The 16,652-nt window shown below is 32.5% G+C and overlaps 3 protein-coding genes across 4 annotated transcripts in view; 2 read left to right on the top strand and 1 right to left on the bottom strand.

Annotated features, from left to right (window-relative positions):
* The window catches only part of LOC144844651 (solute carrier family 4 member 11-like), a 32,347-nt gene extending 28,106 nt beyond the window's left edge, over positions 1–4,241 (top strand). Inside the window, exons 17-18 of the mRNA XM_078701656.1 lie at positions 100–269; positions 932–4,241. Coding sequence (XP_078557782.1) covers positions 100–269; positions 932–995 — 234 coding nt within the window. The 3' untranslated portion in view covers positions 996–4,241. The remainder of the gene's footprint in view (positions 1–99; positions 270–931) is intronic.
* Positions 4,242–5,183: 942 nt separating this feature from the next.
* LOC144844660 (zinc finger protein 367-like) lies at positions 5,184–9,967 on the bottom strand. Its single transcript, XM_078701677.1, has 4 exons — positions 9,457–9,967; positions 8,033–8,152; positions 7,501–7,648; positions 5,184–6,748 (listed from the first exon to the last, which is right to left on the bottom strand). Exons 1-4 carry the CDS (start codon positions 9,818–9,820, stop codon positions 6,550–6,552), a joined length of 831 nt encoding a protein of 276 aa, XP_078557803.1. The 5' UTR covers positions 9,821–9,967; the 3' UTR covers positions 5,184–6,549.
* A 713-nt stretch (positions 9,968–10,680) lies between these two features.
* On the top strand, positions 10,681–16,612 carry LOC144844410 (uncharacterized). 2 transcript variants are annotated; one of them, XM_078701306.1, is made up of 7 exons: positions 10,681–11,012; positions 11,328–11,688; positions 12,108–12,179; positions 12,498–12,539; positions 13,651–13,719; positions 14,363–14,591; positions 15,174–16,612. In XM_078701306.1, exons 1-7 carry the CDS (start codon positions 10,793–10,795, stop codon positions 15,486–15,488), a joined length of 1,308 nt encoding a protein of 435 aa, XP_078557432.1. In that variant the 5' UTR covers positions 10,681–10,792; the 3' UTR covers positions 15,489–16,612. The 2 variants fall into 2 exon arrangements, with proteins under 2 accessions (XP_078557432.1, XP_078557433.1); XM_078701307.1 differs by lacking the exon at positions 12,498–12,539.
* Positions 16,613–16,652: the final 40 nt, after the last annotated feature.

Genomic DNA, 16,652 nt, shown 5'->3' with positions numbered 1-16,652 from the left:
AATCAAATTATTTATAACAATATAAAGAATTTTAAAATATATAGAAATATAACAATTTTGTTGTAAGTTAATAAAAAAAAACCTATATTTTCTTTTCAGGCTGCGTATCCTCCAAACCATTATGTGAGAAGGGTACCACAACGCAAGATGCATACCTTTACATTTTTCCAGCTTATTCAATTAATTATACTATGTTCATTTGGCTTTGCACCATACCCCTATCTTAAAATGGTTTTTCCCATTCTTATTCTGATTCTGCTTCCCATAAGGTAGGTTAATGTTTTTTGTAATTTTTCTGTATTTAATATAACAGTGCGGTGGCAATACATATTTAAAGATTTTAAAAATAATTGGTATTTTCAAATTTTAATGGAAATTGTTTCCAATAGCCTAAGTTTGAATGTTGAGAACAGCCACTGCATATTTATATCTTGCCCTTTCACAAAATTGAAACAGTTCTGCAACATAGGAGTGAATGGCCGAATGGTTAAGACAGTGGTAATGTATTGCCTTATGGCAAGGGGTCGGGACTCATTCGTACCATGGTTCTGATGGGTCTTCTCGGATAAGGGCTATAGATCATAGGTCCATTGTACACAATATTGCTAGTGTGCACTTTAAAGAACCTAGTACAACTTTCGAGACGAGTAGGGGGTTACCATTTGTACTAGCTGACACAGCCACTGTTGTGGACAGATGTAATAGTGCCGTAGTCGGCAGCCGGTAACATGGCATGACCCTTAGACTTTAGAGGAGAATAATGTTTGAAAAGGTTATCATCTAAGTCCGCAGGGCCATGAGCGCTATTGCGGATATTGCACTATATAAATCTTCATTATCATATGTCGCATACTGAGAATTCATGTGAAATCAACCATGAATAAGTCTCTTACAGGAATTTAATGATCGTCATTAATGTTTTATTTTTCAGGCATAAATTACTTCCCAAGATAATCGAACCAAAGTTTATTGCAGCTTTAGATCGAAGCCATTAGTACCAAAACAACATCGCCAGTATAATAGAACATTTAGAGCCAAATCGGGGACAATTTCTATATAAATGGTACATTTGGAACCAAATTGGTGACAATATAATGGTACATTTGGAACCAAATTGGTGACAGGAACAACTACAAACACATCGTAAATATGCGGGAACATTCCAAACCAGCTTTACATTTCAAACATCAGAAGTTTCCGAGCCATCTTTCCAGTCATATTTTCTTTATTGTAGAAGAATTCAAACCAAATGATTTCTGACTTAGTAGAACATTTTAAACCTAGAAGGTTTGAAGTCTGGATAGTAGCTATAGGAATATAATACAGTTTTGGACCAAATTTGGTACAATTCCTGGGAATTCTTGCATTACATAGTGATGCATGCACATTCTTGTTTGAATTGATAGTCATCTCAGCGAAACTACTAACAATTATTTTATGTTTTTTTTTTAGCGTTTGTAATTTACTGATGTTGATAAAGCTAGCTATGCATACCGTATATTTCGATAGTGCTACCAAAATCCCTTTGCTATTGTTGTGCAATTTAGTTACCAGCAAAAACATCATTTATGGAGAGTTTATTTATTATTGGGATTATAGTTAAGCCATAACAAACTAGTACATGAAAAGGAATTATTTATAATGTCACTAGCACAAAAACATAAACAGATTCATCAACTGTAATATTAACAATTAAAGCCTGTTTATACTTAGGACCATAAAGAAGGATGACAGATGTACATTTTTCTAGAGAAGCCAACACAAATTAGAAAAGTTCCAATCCTGGAAATACATGTTAACCTAAATGACGCCATGATCAATAACATTGTATTATACGAATTTTATCATTCGTTATTGTCATAATATAAACAGGCCTAGATACATAATATTTTATAATAAAACTACATTATATAGGGTATAAAATACAATATATTTTTAAGAATGTATAATATGTAATTCATTCTTATTAAATTAAATATTTACAAAACCTATTTTAATAAAAAATGAATATGTAGTCATCTATTATTTATTTTGTAATATGTAATGTTAAGAAGGGTTGAGGAAACAGAATAGGGTAGATTTACACTTTTTGGTAATTGCTTGTTGTAGAGGAGGGGTTAAGAAGAAGGTGAAAGATTACTATTATTTTTTTATACACAAAAACTCTAAAACTAGAAAAAATAAATCATATTCCAAGCTTCTGCAAAAGTATTTATATCAAGTTGTAAATCAAATCAAATCACATTTATTCACCTCCCAGGAGAAACATATAAAAAAAACTGTACAGTAAAATAACACACATCTAAATAAAGATCCACACAAATCATAAAATCTCAGTACATGCATGATAATCAAATACCACACAAACTCCTTTCTTTCTTTCAAGATTTCAGTTTAGCAAATGCATATATGAGTAATGAAAACGAGTAATGACATCAAAATATGTTACAACTTGAGAAATGTGAAAATGGTTTTAGTCAATGCACAAACAGTACTATCGTATCCAGTGTAGTTTCTTGATGTAGTTTTTGGACACATCATACTGCTTTATATTTTATATATTATCTTTGTATGTACAAAGTTGCATCATTCACATGGGCTAAAAAAACTCCAGAGTTTGCACACACTGGCATCAACAGTGTTTTGTATGGTGTACACCCTTGTGTGAAAACTCCAGAGTTTGCACACACTGGCATCAACAGTGTTTTGTATGGTGTACACCCTTGTGTGAAAACTCCAGAGTTTGCACACACTGGCATCAACAGTGTTTTGTATGGTGTACACCCTAGTGTGTAAACTCCAGATTTTTGCTAGCCGAACGGGGTACTAGTTTTGCACCGTTTTCATTCATTTATTATTAATATTAAAGTATTTATACCTATACTTTCCTAAATGTTATCGATTTCATATTTTATCTTGAATTTTTCATTTACTTTACTCATTGTATTAATTAAATACGTTGTTTATATATGAAAATGTTAATATATAATATATATTGTAAATTATTCTATGATGTTAACAAATAATATAATATGATTGTAGGTTATATTATACATATTAATGGTCACATGCTTTATTAAGCGGTGATATATAAATATTGAGCTTCGACACAATAGATTTTTATTATTGAGACAAAGGTCACATTAACTTGAACTTAATTGTTTTATGATATTGACCTTTGTTTTTACAACATGCCACTAAACTACGCAACTATTGAATGTAACAGGCATTCTGTTTTTCATAAGTTATTGAGAATGTACAGAATGACTTTTTGACTCGATAGCTGTATAGTCTAGTTGTGTGTCATAACTATTGTTATGGATATATATTTTTGTGTTTTAAGGGGATTGTTTTGCCAATGTATGGCTTGTAAACAGGACAGTATAATATCTATAATTCCACGAAAGTAATGATGATCCTATTTTTACTCTGTGTCTGCATTATGCAGCGTTTTTGCTAGGCTCATTTCTTGTTGGGAAAAAACACATTTTTTTTAGTGAGATACAAAATGCAGATTGGTTTGAGAGCATGTTCAGATGTTTTATACGCTTGGTTACTTTATAGTTTTTAGTGCTGTGCAGTGTTTTCTCCAATATCAACTATTTTTTATTACTTTTGAGCTTGGGAATTCCTGCTGCTCCTGTGTAACTGACAGTTCCTGTTTTGTTCTGGAGAGAATAGCCTTGTTACGAGACCTTCCTAAATAGAAAGTGCCTTTGGTTTAGAAGTTTCTAATGTTATTTTACACATAAAAACTAATCTATTTTATTAAATGAAAGGAATGAAAATTATCCGTCTTGTACATGCAATGCAATAAAGTATACATGTCTCCAGTGCTACTATTTTATGTCAAAATTATTTTACTGCAGTTACTGAAGCAACTATAGTTTATTACTGTAATGATGTATGATTTTAGTTTGTTTAGTTTATGAGTCTGACAATGAACCGTATGTATGATTACCCAGAAAAAGTAAATATTTACATAAATTAGTTAAAGAGTGAAATATATGTAGTTACTGCAGTAACTGCACTAGAATCATTCTGACATGGTCCCTTTGTATACTATAAATGGAATGTTTTTTTAATTTTCAAACAGTAAATAAGATTGTCGTCTATTAATTGTTGTGAGACAGAAACTGTTTAGTTTCATTTCTCTGTTGTATTCATTTGTTTACTTCTATGTATATTTTAATGTAAATTAAACAAATTGCCAATTGTTAATACAGTAATATGAATTGTTATTTGCTAAGCCTTATTTGCCTGAAATTGATTTTGTTTGTTTTTTTTTATTTTCCCAGTTTGATTTTATTATATTATTAAGTTGTTCGGTTGTTATTTGTTATGTTCGGGCGGGATAGAAGTGAGCCTTTTTAAGTTCTCAATTAGCAATACCAATATTACAAATGTTTTGCTTTTTAGTGTGAGCACATGTATAATTTACACGTCGTAACTTCACACTAGAATACCGTCTGAACATAACTATTGTGTAATCAATTTTATTTATACAGGGTAACAATCAGTACTGTTGCAATATATCACAATGAAATCCTAGTATTAATCGTTTGCTATGGAGTGTTGCTATTAGTAAAATACTGTGATTGATCAAACAAGTGCTGGGGCATTTATAAAATACACGGCACAAACAAATATGGTATATTTTTTATGCATAGAGCTTGTGCAACAGCAGCGTTTAGTGAAAGACAGTTACTAATTCGATCATTTACGACACTGTTTTAAATTACATTGAATATTGACAGAAATTAGTGTTTTGTTTTAAAATGAGGATGATGTATGAAGATATGTTGTGTTTATAAAATAAAGTTGATTGTGCTAAGCAAGTTTGGTTGTTTCTCTTTTCAATGTATGTGCCTCCTGTTATGTATGTGTTTTTTTGGGAGGAAATATATATATATACTGTATATTATATTATCTTCAGTCAATGTGGGATACTGTGGTGAGATAATTTAAGTATTTTCCATAAATTCCCTTAGACCAAATGAATGGTGAATGCGGCCCGTCGTATACCAACCAATTAATGTTAATTTACCAAGTCTAACGCACTACCATGTTGGAATAAAATTTCACTTAGACCTACACCCCAAAAGTATACTATACAAATTTCACCATTTAAAGTATTAAACATCGCATTATGACAACAAAATCAAACTAGTTTAAAACAGAAATCAGAGCTCAAAGTTTTATTTCAACGACAAATTAGCTATGCCAAGACTGAATTAGCTAGGCCAAGACTGAATTAGCTATGCCAAGACTGAATTAGCTAGGACCTACTTCATATTCATTAAACATTTGTTTTTTATGCCCATGTCTAATAAATAAGTTACATGTCTGTCTATAAACACTGTTCATTTTATACAAATTACAAACATATTACAATTACATTGTATATTTATTTACACTATATTTATATACAAAACATATAACATTTGTAAAATGTAATTTTACCTGTATAAGCAACATCATGACAAAAATTAACCAAATATAAATATTTAAATACTTTCAATTTTCCATAATTACCCTAAAAATATTTATAAAAGCTTTGATTTAACGTTATATTTTACAAAACAATTTCAATAAAATTTGTTCCAATTTGTGACAACTAATTTGCATAAATTTATAAATCTGCTACTATTTTCAATAGTAGTTTAATTACATGTTTAAAAAAATTTAATTTTTAAATTATTCCCAAAAAGGTATGAGTCAATTTTTTAAACATACCTAAAAACGATACCAATGAATAGACATAAACTTTAAAATAATTTTATCAAAAATACAGCTATTGCTTTTTTAAAATCAATTACTGCAATTATTTATTTAAAGAAAAAACTGAAAAAATGTTTATAAAAATCACTAGTTTGACTAGATGTGTTTTATATACAACAATACAAGGGATAAAACCCACTTGAAAAAGTATGAGGGCTCATTGAATGAATTCGTTTAGTCTTGCTGGCACGCAAATAAAATGACTTTAAGCTAAAGTGTTGATTACATTTGTCACCATTTACCAAAAAGCCTATAACCCAAGAATCTCCTGTTCATCCAAGACATGTAACGTTTTGGATGGCATTGTGGGATAGAATAGCCAATGAGAGGTGCTTTATTAAGTCAATTAATTAGCTCTCCCTCAATATGTAAAAAACCTTTTAGTACACTGTAGAGAAGATAGGATAATACAATTTAGTGGCCGTATTCACCAATCACAGTTAAGTGAGATATTTTCTTTAAATATTAAGTATTTAATTTAAATATTGTATTAACTCAGATACAGTAGGAGATTTTTATATTTTTTTAGTGTTTCCTTAGCCTAAGTATGAATGGTGAATATGGCCACAGGAGAGGCCCAGGATGAATGTACACGCTTAATATATTATTGTATTAAAAAAACATTTTTTTTAGTTTAGTGAGGGTGCTCTCAAATGCGTCGCCCAGTGAGACGCTGTACTTTCAATGCAAAATTGATTGTTGTGTTATAGGCATTACCTACTACCAATGTTATTTATAAAAATCATTTAACTAAACACACTTTTTAATCTACAAATCACACGGCAATTTTTCTGCTAATTCCACAAGCGCTACGGCGCAGTGGAACTTTTCTCGTTGCTCTTCTAAGCGCCTTCTAGCAGTTATCCTTGAGCGCTTTCGCTCATCACCTTCGACTTTCATTTCGGTCTGAAATTTCCTTTTCTCTGCTTTTGTAACCTTACTTGGGGTTTTTGATGCGGATACAAATCTGAAAAATTCCGTAAAATTAATATAGAAATAATTATAGATTTGTAAAATAAATGTATACAAAATTATTTAGATACGGTAAATTATTATCAACAACTCGCTCAAATCATTTTTTCAGATAAAAATTTGCCATCAAGAGAGTTGTCAGTTGATCAACGGATCTCATTTGAACATGTCCTGCTTATTATTACCATGGACAAATGAAAGGACTTAAGCCTTGTCTACATTATCAAACTTTATGTGTCGTGTCACTTTATAGTCATATCACTATCATATTTAGGCATATCACTACCCTATTTGGGCACATCACACTTTTTTGTCAAACTATTTTGATTGTGTAGACAGAGCTTTAGATGAAATGTACAATGTCTCTTGTTGTCATTGAGCAGACATCCCACAATATCATAAGTGCTTCTGTTTAATTTATCGATGATATTACTTGGTACAATGCAGCAATGGCACCATTTGTTGCGTCGAACGGCAGCTATTCATTTACGGAAGAACACCTCCTCTAAGGGAACCCCTGTGGTAAGGGGACACTTCGTTGACCCTAGAGGTGTCCCCTTAAAATAAAGCTCTGTCTGCATTATCAAACTTGATGTGGTCAAAAAAATGTGATGTGCCCATATATGACAGGATGATGTCATATCAACTACCATATTTAAGCACATCACACTTTTTTTTTGTCAACCTAGTTTGATAGTGTAGACAGAGCTTAAGAGATTTACTGTGTGTGTGTGATAAATAGCATACCTTTGTAACCAGAGTGCAACAGCCTCATCATTCTCATCATTCTTTACTACACCATCAGTAAGATCGTCTTGTTGCTCAACACGTATAATGCCTGCTTTTGGATGCAAGCTACAATGTCTGTTAGCGTGTGTGAAACGATTTGTGCATTCTGTGAAAATAAAACACATTAAGAATAAAAGACAATTCACAACTAAATTTAAGTTCTTAGAATAATGGAAACATGAATAATTTATTCATAATTTTATTTGGCTTGTTTTCCCCCCCAATTAAATGTTGTTTTTTTAGTTAAAATACATACATCAGACCCTAATTAGAATAGAATTAATACGTTTAAAAATTGAATTTGATTGACAAATATAACATATTTAGTACAAAAAAAAAAGGAAACTGGAAGAGTATAAACATTGATTTTTAAAAATAATTATACTGGATACCATATATTGAATAATAATACAAATTTTGACGTGTTAAAGAAGAAGCGAGTTAAAATTTAAAGGAAATTAATATGAATAGATAGATCCTAAATATTCACCTTTATCTTTACATTTAAATGGTTTTTCTCCCGTGTGAAGTCGTTGATGCGTCTTTAATTGACCACTTTGAACAAATGCTTTCGTGCAACCTGGATAGTCACAAGTATATGGACGTTCACCTAATAAATTGAGAAAAATTATAATTATAAATAAAATTATTTATATATTATAATTTATATAAAATTAAAAGAAATTATAATTAAACATGAATCTTAATTGAGGTCTTATTGGTTAGTTTAATAAAAACAAAAGACAGCAGCTGTCAAGCTTCTGCATCAAATCTAAACATCTGGTGAAAAAAGTTGCATTGTTTGTCTTCTTGATGTTCAAAAAGTATAGGATTATGTCTATGATACAGTATAATATAAAAAAGAAGAAATTGAATTAGTAGGCCTCCTCTAAATAAGAGTTTCAGTTTATCACATTTTTTATTTTTATCATTTGCTATTTATGTATAGGCCTACTAGTTATCGTAAACTTAAAGCTTTGCATTTATCTTCTTTTTCTTAAAGATGTATTGTCCCTTGAAACACAAAAAAATGAAGGTCAGAATATTCTAAATTTAAATTGGCCATATCAAAGTAATATTAAAGTTATTCACTTTAAGTCGAAAATTCGAGCCAAAAACAACAATTTTACGTAATTAACAGCTAAATTAATTTGATTACATTTCGTTTGGAAAATCGTCGCGAGCGAAAGTAAACAAAGATTTCAAACCATGATTATACATTATGCATGATGCTAATTAGGATTGTTTACAACTCGTCACGGTTGAGAAGGTGTTTTCACACAGATCGCGAGGAAGTTTTATGATTATGCGTACAGAGTAGCCAAATAAGCGCGTTGCATTATGAGATATGTTTTGATCGAAAACTTTGACTGGAAGTCAAAGTTATTTTTTGAACCAAAAAACGTCTGTATTTCAGTTAAATGATTTTTTTTTCCACTAATTTTTGGTGAAAGTTAATAACTATTATGATACTTCAAAATGACCCACTTTTTTTCGAAATATTTAATTTTTTATTTTTTTGGAATTTGACAAAGGGACAATACATCTTTAATTTTAAATACGTTCGACGTTAAATTAAATATTTCAACATATGGCATATTTCTTAATTATACTAGGCCTAGGCCTAATTCTTATGCAAGTTGGTGTTGAGCTTTGATTAGTTTCTTTGAACAAAATCTCATCACCTTTTGTCAATATGTTTATGTTGTTTTTTTTTTATAACAATCAGACTCGGTAATTATTATACCAGAAAATAACAAAAATAACACACCATAATCCTTCTTGATTGATAACAGTACAGTACTTCTTAACATAATCAAGGTATTTATCACCATATCATGGTCAATCATTTCATTTGAACATTTAAATAATATTAATAAGACATTCGAAAAAAAAATTCTTCAACAAACTTACCAGTGTGAGTGCGAAGATGTGCTTGCAGAGACTTTTCTCTTGGAAATACACGGTGGCAAATCTTGCATCTGATACTGCTTGGAGAGAATGATCCCTCTAATTGAAGGCTTGGAATAGTTTCAGCTTTAGGCCTGCCTCTCGCCTTTGGAGTTCGACATCCCTCTGACCCACTCGGCGAATAACAGGAACTGGAGGAGGTGGGGCTGAGCTGGATATTCTCCGCATTCTCAGACCACTTCCACGGGTAGAATTCTCCGAATCCAGGACTCTTTGGGATTGAATCTAACCTAAACTGCCGCACTGGTGAAGTCATCAGATTATTTTGCATGTTTTTCCGTGGCGAATTTGTTAAAACTGAGCTCATGTTGGCTGTTTAAATGCTTGGTTTTTAAAAGACAAACCTCTGTTCATTGATAAAGCGTTAGCAAGTTCCGCGCCAACTGAATTTGGCGCGCCGTATTTTGTTGTTGAATCGATTGGATTATCTTTACGGGTCACAGCGTCGCTTTGCATAATTAATTAGTTGACCTTTCTTCACATGTCGCATGTCGTTTTATTTTTAACGGGCCCGTCGTCGCACGAAATACATTTCTTTAAAATGTTTTATTACTAAACTAAATAAATCCACATACAAAGTGTTATATATTTAATTTTAGATTCAACGAGGCCTATGCTTTAAATTCGATTTATCATTGATTTTAGGATATTTTTACAGTTTCTTCCATAAAAATATATTCAGTATTCAATCAACGACCATATATGGACATAAATGTAAATTTTCCTTTGTTTTGTTTCGAATACGATTATTGTAGCAAACTCGAATTAAAACCAATGTATAATGAAATTAAATATTATTGCAATTGCTACTACTAAAATTGAAAACCTTTCACAAGCTACCATTTGTAAAGGTACAAACTAGGGATAAGTATTTTTTCGCGCGGTGTTGCTCTGAGGTGATTTTTAGCACCATTTCGTAGCAATCATTTTGTAGTAGGGGTATTCTGAAATTACCAAATATATTATACACTATCAAAAAGATGTGTATTTAATAAATTCAAATTAAAAACTCTTAAAATATTTTATAATAACATTTTTATAAATTTGTGTTCTCAGAAATGATAAAAAATACCATTTTCGTAGTGTACCATATTTCTGTTTCCCTCACATGGAAGACTCTATTATTACCAGGGTTGTTTCATCCAGCGCCCTCACACTCCCACTATTGCTCAATTGCACTACTCCTCTGTCGAGATCGCCATATTTTCTAATTCCTCATGTTTTCTAGGTAGTATTTACAATCCAAAATCATCCTTCTAGAAAGTGAAGGAATTTCATCATGGAACACGCGTACGGTATAGGGACGTCCAACAGGTACGGTGCCTTTTTAGTTGATGATGCTGAAGATATTTTAGACCAACAACCAGCACCAATAGATCCAAAGGTGACCAAGGAGAAAAAGAAGAAAAAACCTAGTAGTAGTAATCAGAACAAGCAATTGAATGAGAAAAACATTCAAAAGCCCGTTGAAACAGATACTCGATCAAACAGAAGAGATGGTATGTTATTTTCATATATATTTTGTTTAAATTGCATATGTTTTAGTTGTAAAACAATGTTGTTTTGTCTAGGCATTATCAGGGATTCGCACCTCGTGTATCTTCTAGCCAACATACAGTAAATGTTGGTCTCGCGTGTTTTTTAGTGCGAGTGTGACCTGGACCCTGGTGGTTGAGTCTCGGAGTTTTTGAGCGACCCAGTGTGTCTCCAATTAATGTTAGTGTAGTAAAGTATTTTCTATTTACTGTATGAATAATAATATGGTGTGTATCATGAGTTTAGATTTTTTTTATTGCAAATATATATATTTTTAGACTTGAAAGATAAACCAGAACGTTTTGGAAAAGAGGCTGATGTCCCACCAAGGAGAGGTGGACGAGGTCGTGGGGGACGAGGCAATAGAAGAGGCGGACGTCCATATCAAGACCGAGAAAACCGTGAAAATGAAGAACCCTCAACATTCAACAACAATGAAGGCATGACAACGGAAATGAAAAACGAAAGGTCATTTAGCGAACGTCCAAGAGGATTCGGCCAGCAATCAAGAGGAGAGTTTGGTGAGCGAAGAGGACGCGGAGGACGGGGACGTGGTGGGAGAGGACGCGGATCATCCAACGGCGGCAGAGATTACAGAGGAAAACGTGAATTTGATCGACACAGTGGAAGTGACAAGAGGCATGTAGCTAATGTTAATTTTTTATGTCAATTTGTTTATATATAATATAATTTATCTCCTCAACTTTATACTTTTACACCATGCAACCCCATCATGCCTTTTCTCAGAAAATACAGGCGTGCCATTTCTATATCTTGGTGTGTAGAAGTTTACCAAATGTAAGTGTGCTGTAAGTGGTACACATCAAGGGCATTTTAGGAGCGTGTTAGGCGATTGATCGCATTCCCATGCCTCAAAAGATATTAATTTGTACGTTAAATAACATTTATAACTCCTCTTGTCGAATGTAATAATTCGATCATGATTCTCTGGCAGATTTCCTTTCGAAAAATATGCAGTCCAGGTTTCTTATACAACACAATGAATAATTCTAATTTTGTATTACCTGTATATTAATTTTATTTTGATTTATCCATAGTTCAATTAAGCCACATGAGAAGAGAGAAGGAAATGGGCCTCACAACTGGGGTAGTGTACGAGATGAAGTTAGGTAGGTATCATGATGTTATATAATTGTCATTACTAAAGCCAGGATTATTTTTAAAGCTCTGTCTACACTATCAAACTAACAAAAAAACTGATGTGCCCAAATATGGTAGTGATATACCCAAATATATTAGTGATATACCCAAATATAGTAGTGATATGACATCATTATGTCCATATATGGCACCTCACATAAACTTTGGTATTGTAGACAGGGCTTTAGATTGTGGATGAACGCTGGTAGAAGCATAGTTGCACACGGGCAGTTCAAATCATGGTTCTGTATTACTTATAATTCATAATGCTACAATGTTTTTATTAGATATTCCCATCCATCAATGGCACAGAATTATGAAATGTATAGGTAAAATATTTGTAATTATTGCTAATTGTCGTTATTAACCTGTAACGTCTCAATCTTTCCGATATAATTGGCAATATTAAAGCTTGGTTCCCACTTAGATGCGATGCACCTGTGTAGGCGGAACACAAGGGAGTTTAGCAGTGTGCTTGCGTCAAAGTGCGAAAACAAAGTTTAACCACAACCAACATTACTTTATCATTGTCTGTTGGTAACATAGAGATAATAAACAACTAGTGTTAACTAGTCAACAGCGAAGTAAGGCAATAAAAAAAAAACCCTGTCCAAAATGGCCGACATATACCAAATACACTATATTCGTATTCAAGGATTGTTTATAGAATATGCTTCATATGTGGTCGTATATTCAATGGCCTCCCTCCATGGTTTCTCACAATTACACTTTGTGCTGTGGTCGTATTAAAAATTAAAACACTAGTTGTTTATATCTGTGGTTGGTCGCCTATTAATAAATTAACAACTCAACAAAGACGTTCTTTGTGATATACATTTGCCATTAAAAATTATATGTAATAATAATCATATTGTATTATTAATCATACTCATTAATAATTTGCATTGTTCCCTTTTCATGTCCAGATTTTCCACTTTGAAGATCAAGGCCAAATTGTTAGGGAAATAATAAGCAACTTGCATCCATTAATCAAATTAACATTAATGTCATTCAATGTATAATATATTTACCTTGGCTCGGCTACATTGATGAATAGTACAGTGTTATTGTCTTTTAAAGCCATTGTCAAACACATTACTGTAATGTAATATTGATTTTCTGTTGCTCAATTTATTTCCACATGATCAGATACTGTTATAACAATACAGTAATACTTTTTATTTAAAGTTTAAGTGCAGCAATTATTTGAAAGCAGCTTTTAACAGCGATGTTTTAGTTTTTTGTCGGTGTTCTTTCCCTTGGTTTAAAAACCAGCAGTCATTTCTTTGAATAAAGATTTGGTTTCTGGACGACGCCTTGCGTGGTAATATATTATGTACCTAGCTGTAGAAAGCATGCAACAAGACCATACTGTACATCATTTGTCAACATCAATTCAATGCTTGTTTGCAATCACGAATGCATTTAATTATCTTTTAGCGAACTTGACACTTCCAATGTGACCGACGACAGCCAAGCGGAAGAACATGAAAATACAAATGTGCAAAAGTGAGTAGAGAACTTTGTGTTGCTGTGCACATTCTAATACATTGGGCACTAAGCACGGAACCATGGTTTTGTGGTATAAGCAGAGCACCACGATTTTTTGGTATAAGCACAGCACCATGGTTTTGTGGTATTCCTGGTCTTTAGATAACACCAGTGTTTGGCTTTGGTTAGATAGTGTTAGTTAACTAGTGTAATTGAAATGGTGAACATGGCTCCTAATTAATGATATATATTATTTATTTACTTATTTCGAAAAACATATATATACAAAAAGCAGCAGAAGCTGAAAGTATTTGCATATATATGTATGTGTTAATTAGTTACTATTTCTCGTAGTTAATAATTAACACATTTGTATCGCCAGCTCATTTACCAGATAAAGATAGCACTTTAGAGGATAGTTGGCTTGTTTATTTTTGGTTAGTAAATGCATGCGAATAGTATAGGCTTCAGCCAACTTTACTAATAAGAAAATTAAAACTGCTAAATTACCTCTTAATTAACTATGAGCATTGATTATAACTTTGGTTATTTTTGATTCTGCAAAAAAAACTAATAACTGTCCTCCCTTGGTTTCTATCATTTTTTAATCCTCTTGTTACTAGACAACTTGTATTTCTAACGGTTACTGTATGTATTTTAGGGATGGTGAAAAACCAGATGAAGAAACGACAGTGGAAGGCGTTGAGGAAACCGCTCATGAAATGACCCTGGAAGAATACAAGGCACAAGTAAATCAAAACCGTTACAAAAAGGACTTCAAGATACGAAAAGCTGGCGAAGGAGAAAACGTTGAACAATGGAAAAAAACATATAAATTGGACTCAAGAAAAATTGCTGCTACTACTACTGATAATATGGATTATGATAGGGTATGTAGGTGCTTACATTTGTATACATACAACAGTCGGGTCACTGGTTGTTTAGTGATAGTGATCCCTCGTAGTTGAACTCCTCGTAATCCCAATGTCCAGGCTACAATCCTACCTTAGTGCTAGGGTGCCATGACTCGGTCTACTCTGCCTCCTAAGCCTCAAATAAGAATTGGTTTTTAACTATAGTTTGTTCACACTGCAAGTTACTTTGGTTGGAGGTGTATCAACTTAACTGATGCTAACTGGGGTACTGATCCCCAGTTAGTGGTGATGATGTATCCCCATACTCCGGTTTGGGTGCTAGCTTGGTGTTTTTGTCTTTTTGTTCTCTTCCTTTTGGTTTCCACTCTTTCTCTTTTTTATCGAGCGCATAGACATCGTTTGTTTGCGCTATATAAATCTATCTATTATTATTGTTATTATTATTATAAAATTGACAAATGAAACTTGAAATTCTCACTTTAAGAGATTAAACCTATAAAATAATTTCTGTACTTCTAATCTATCTGGATACTTTGTTTATAGTTTATATGACCATCATAATTTGAAAACAAACTAATAATTTACTTTATTTAATAGGAAGAAGAACATGGGCATCAAGGACGGCCATCACAAAAGCAATTACTGGATATCGACATAAGTTTTAATGAACCGTCTGGACGAGGTGGACGCGGAGGAAGGGGTGGCGGACGTGGTGGACGAGGAAGAGGTGGCGGACGTGGAAGAGAGGGCGGACGTGGAAGAGAGGGCGGGCGTGGTAGGCGAGGTGGTTTTGGAGGTGGTAGTGGTGGTGGCGGCGGAGGCGGCGGCGGAGGAGGAAGGTACCGCAACGACGGGCCTGTTGCACCACGTGTAGACAACGAGGATGAATTCCCAAGTCTAGGGGGTAACTAGGTTATCAAATTTTAAACCCCATGAAAAGTGAGTAACTATATGAAAGCAGCAACAAAACTGTTTGCGTGATTTTGTGTTGTCAAAAGCAATGCAGAAAGTCACTTCTGGTGTTCGAACATCGGCCAATTTTAAATTAAGTTTTCTAACATAGAAATAAGTGTATGTGGTATTTTAGAACGTCTCATGGTTTAAAAAGAAACAAACATGTAGATATCAATAACCGTTGAAATTATTGGCGCTTCACAAAGAAAAAAATTATATTTAAGTACTCGGATATGATTTTTATTTCTAGTAATCCGTAAGGAATTATGATAGTCCATAATACTCGTAAAGGAGATTGAGGACAGCTTATGTGATGTCTGTAATATTATTACATCTTTTAAAGTAAGGTAGCGCCTTAATGTCTTAAACACTGTTGTAAATTTATAAAGAAATATGTGGAAAATAAGAATTTTATTTAAATTGCAAACATTTTAAAAGTACATGTAAGTTGAAGCGGTAATTGAAATATCTGTTCCGACAGTTCGAACCGAATACATTCATAGGCAGTACTTCGTTTATAAAGAAAAGTATGTTATAGACCAATAATATGATTAATGTGTTTACCAGTTAATTTAATACAAATATTTCATTTTAGATTTTCCTTCCAATATGTATATTCATCATCCATTTGGGCGATATGTTTCCTGTAATTTGGCCCTAATCCAGTACTTGGCTTCAACCTACAATGTTTAATATAGGATTAGCGTTAAGTGCAGCAGAACAAAAAAAACTAGCATACTCAGATACAAATAAGTAAAGTGTTTATTGCACGCTAGATTGTTGATAAGCCAGACTTTTGTGCTTAAGTATTTATCAAGTCAAAATGTAGGGCCCTATGCTGATCTTAGACTATACAAAGTAATCTTGTATATGAAACTTAATGCTCTCAATAATATTAATTATTAAAAATGAATTTTCATTTTTTAGAATTTCTTTATATTCTACAAGTATAACAATTGTTATATTGTTCAAAATCGGATTTCAAATAAAATTCAACTCGATTTTTTTGTACCAATTTTATCTGAAATAAGAGTTTTAGTAAACCTTGGGTTGAATAAGAAATGAAACCAAGAAAAAAAATTTATAAAATTTGAAAAATATGCACAAAAGAATATTGGGTTG

The sequence above is a fragment of the Antedon bifida genome, chromosome 6, assembly GCF_963402885.1.
Source record: "Antedon bifida chromosome 6, ecAntBifi1.1, whole genome shotgun sequence".
NCBI classification, from domain to species: Eukaryota; Metazoa; Echinodermata; class Crinoidea; order Comatulida; family Antedonidae; genus Antedon; species Antedon bifida.
This window is presented reverse-complemented; position numbering and strand designations above follow the sequence as displayed.

Bases quoted from the DNA above. Each gene is read 5' to 3' on its own strand.
- LOC144844660 (XM_078701677.1), bottom strand. From the start codon at position 9,820: ATGAGCTCAGTTTTAACAAATTCGCCACGGAAAAACATGCAAAATAAT. The intron at 8,153-9,456 runs GTAAGTTTGTTG...TCAATTTATTAG, and splicing joins ACATCTTCGCACTCACACTG to GTGAACGTCCATATACTTGT. The intron at 7,649-8,032 runs GTGAATATTTAG...TTATTTTCACAG, and splicing joins ATTTAAATGTAAAGATAAAG to AATGCACAAATCGTTTCACA.
- LOC144844410 (XM_078701306.1), top strand. From the start codon at position 10,793: ATGGAACACGCGTACGGTATAGGGACGTCCAACAGGTACGGTGCCTTT. The intron at 12,180-12,497 runs GTAGGTATCATG...TGTTTTTATTAG, and splicing joins AGTGTACGAGATGAAGTTAG to ATATTCCCATCCATCAATGG. The intron at 13,720-14,362 runs GTGAGTAGAGAA...TATGTATTTTAG, and splicing joins GAAAATACAAATGTGCAAAA to GGATGGTGAAAAACCAGATG.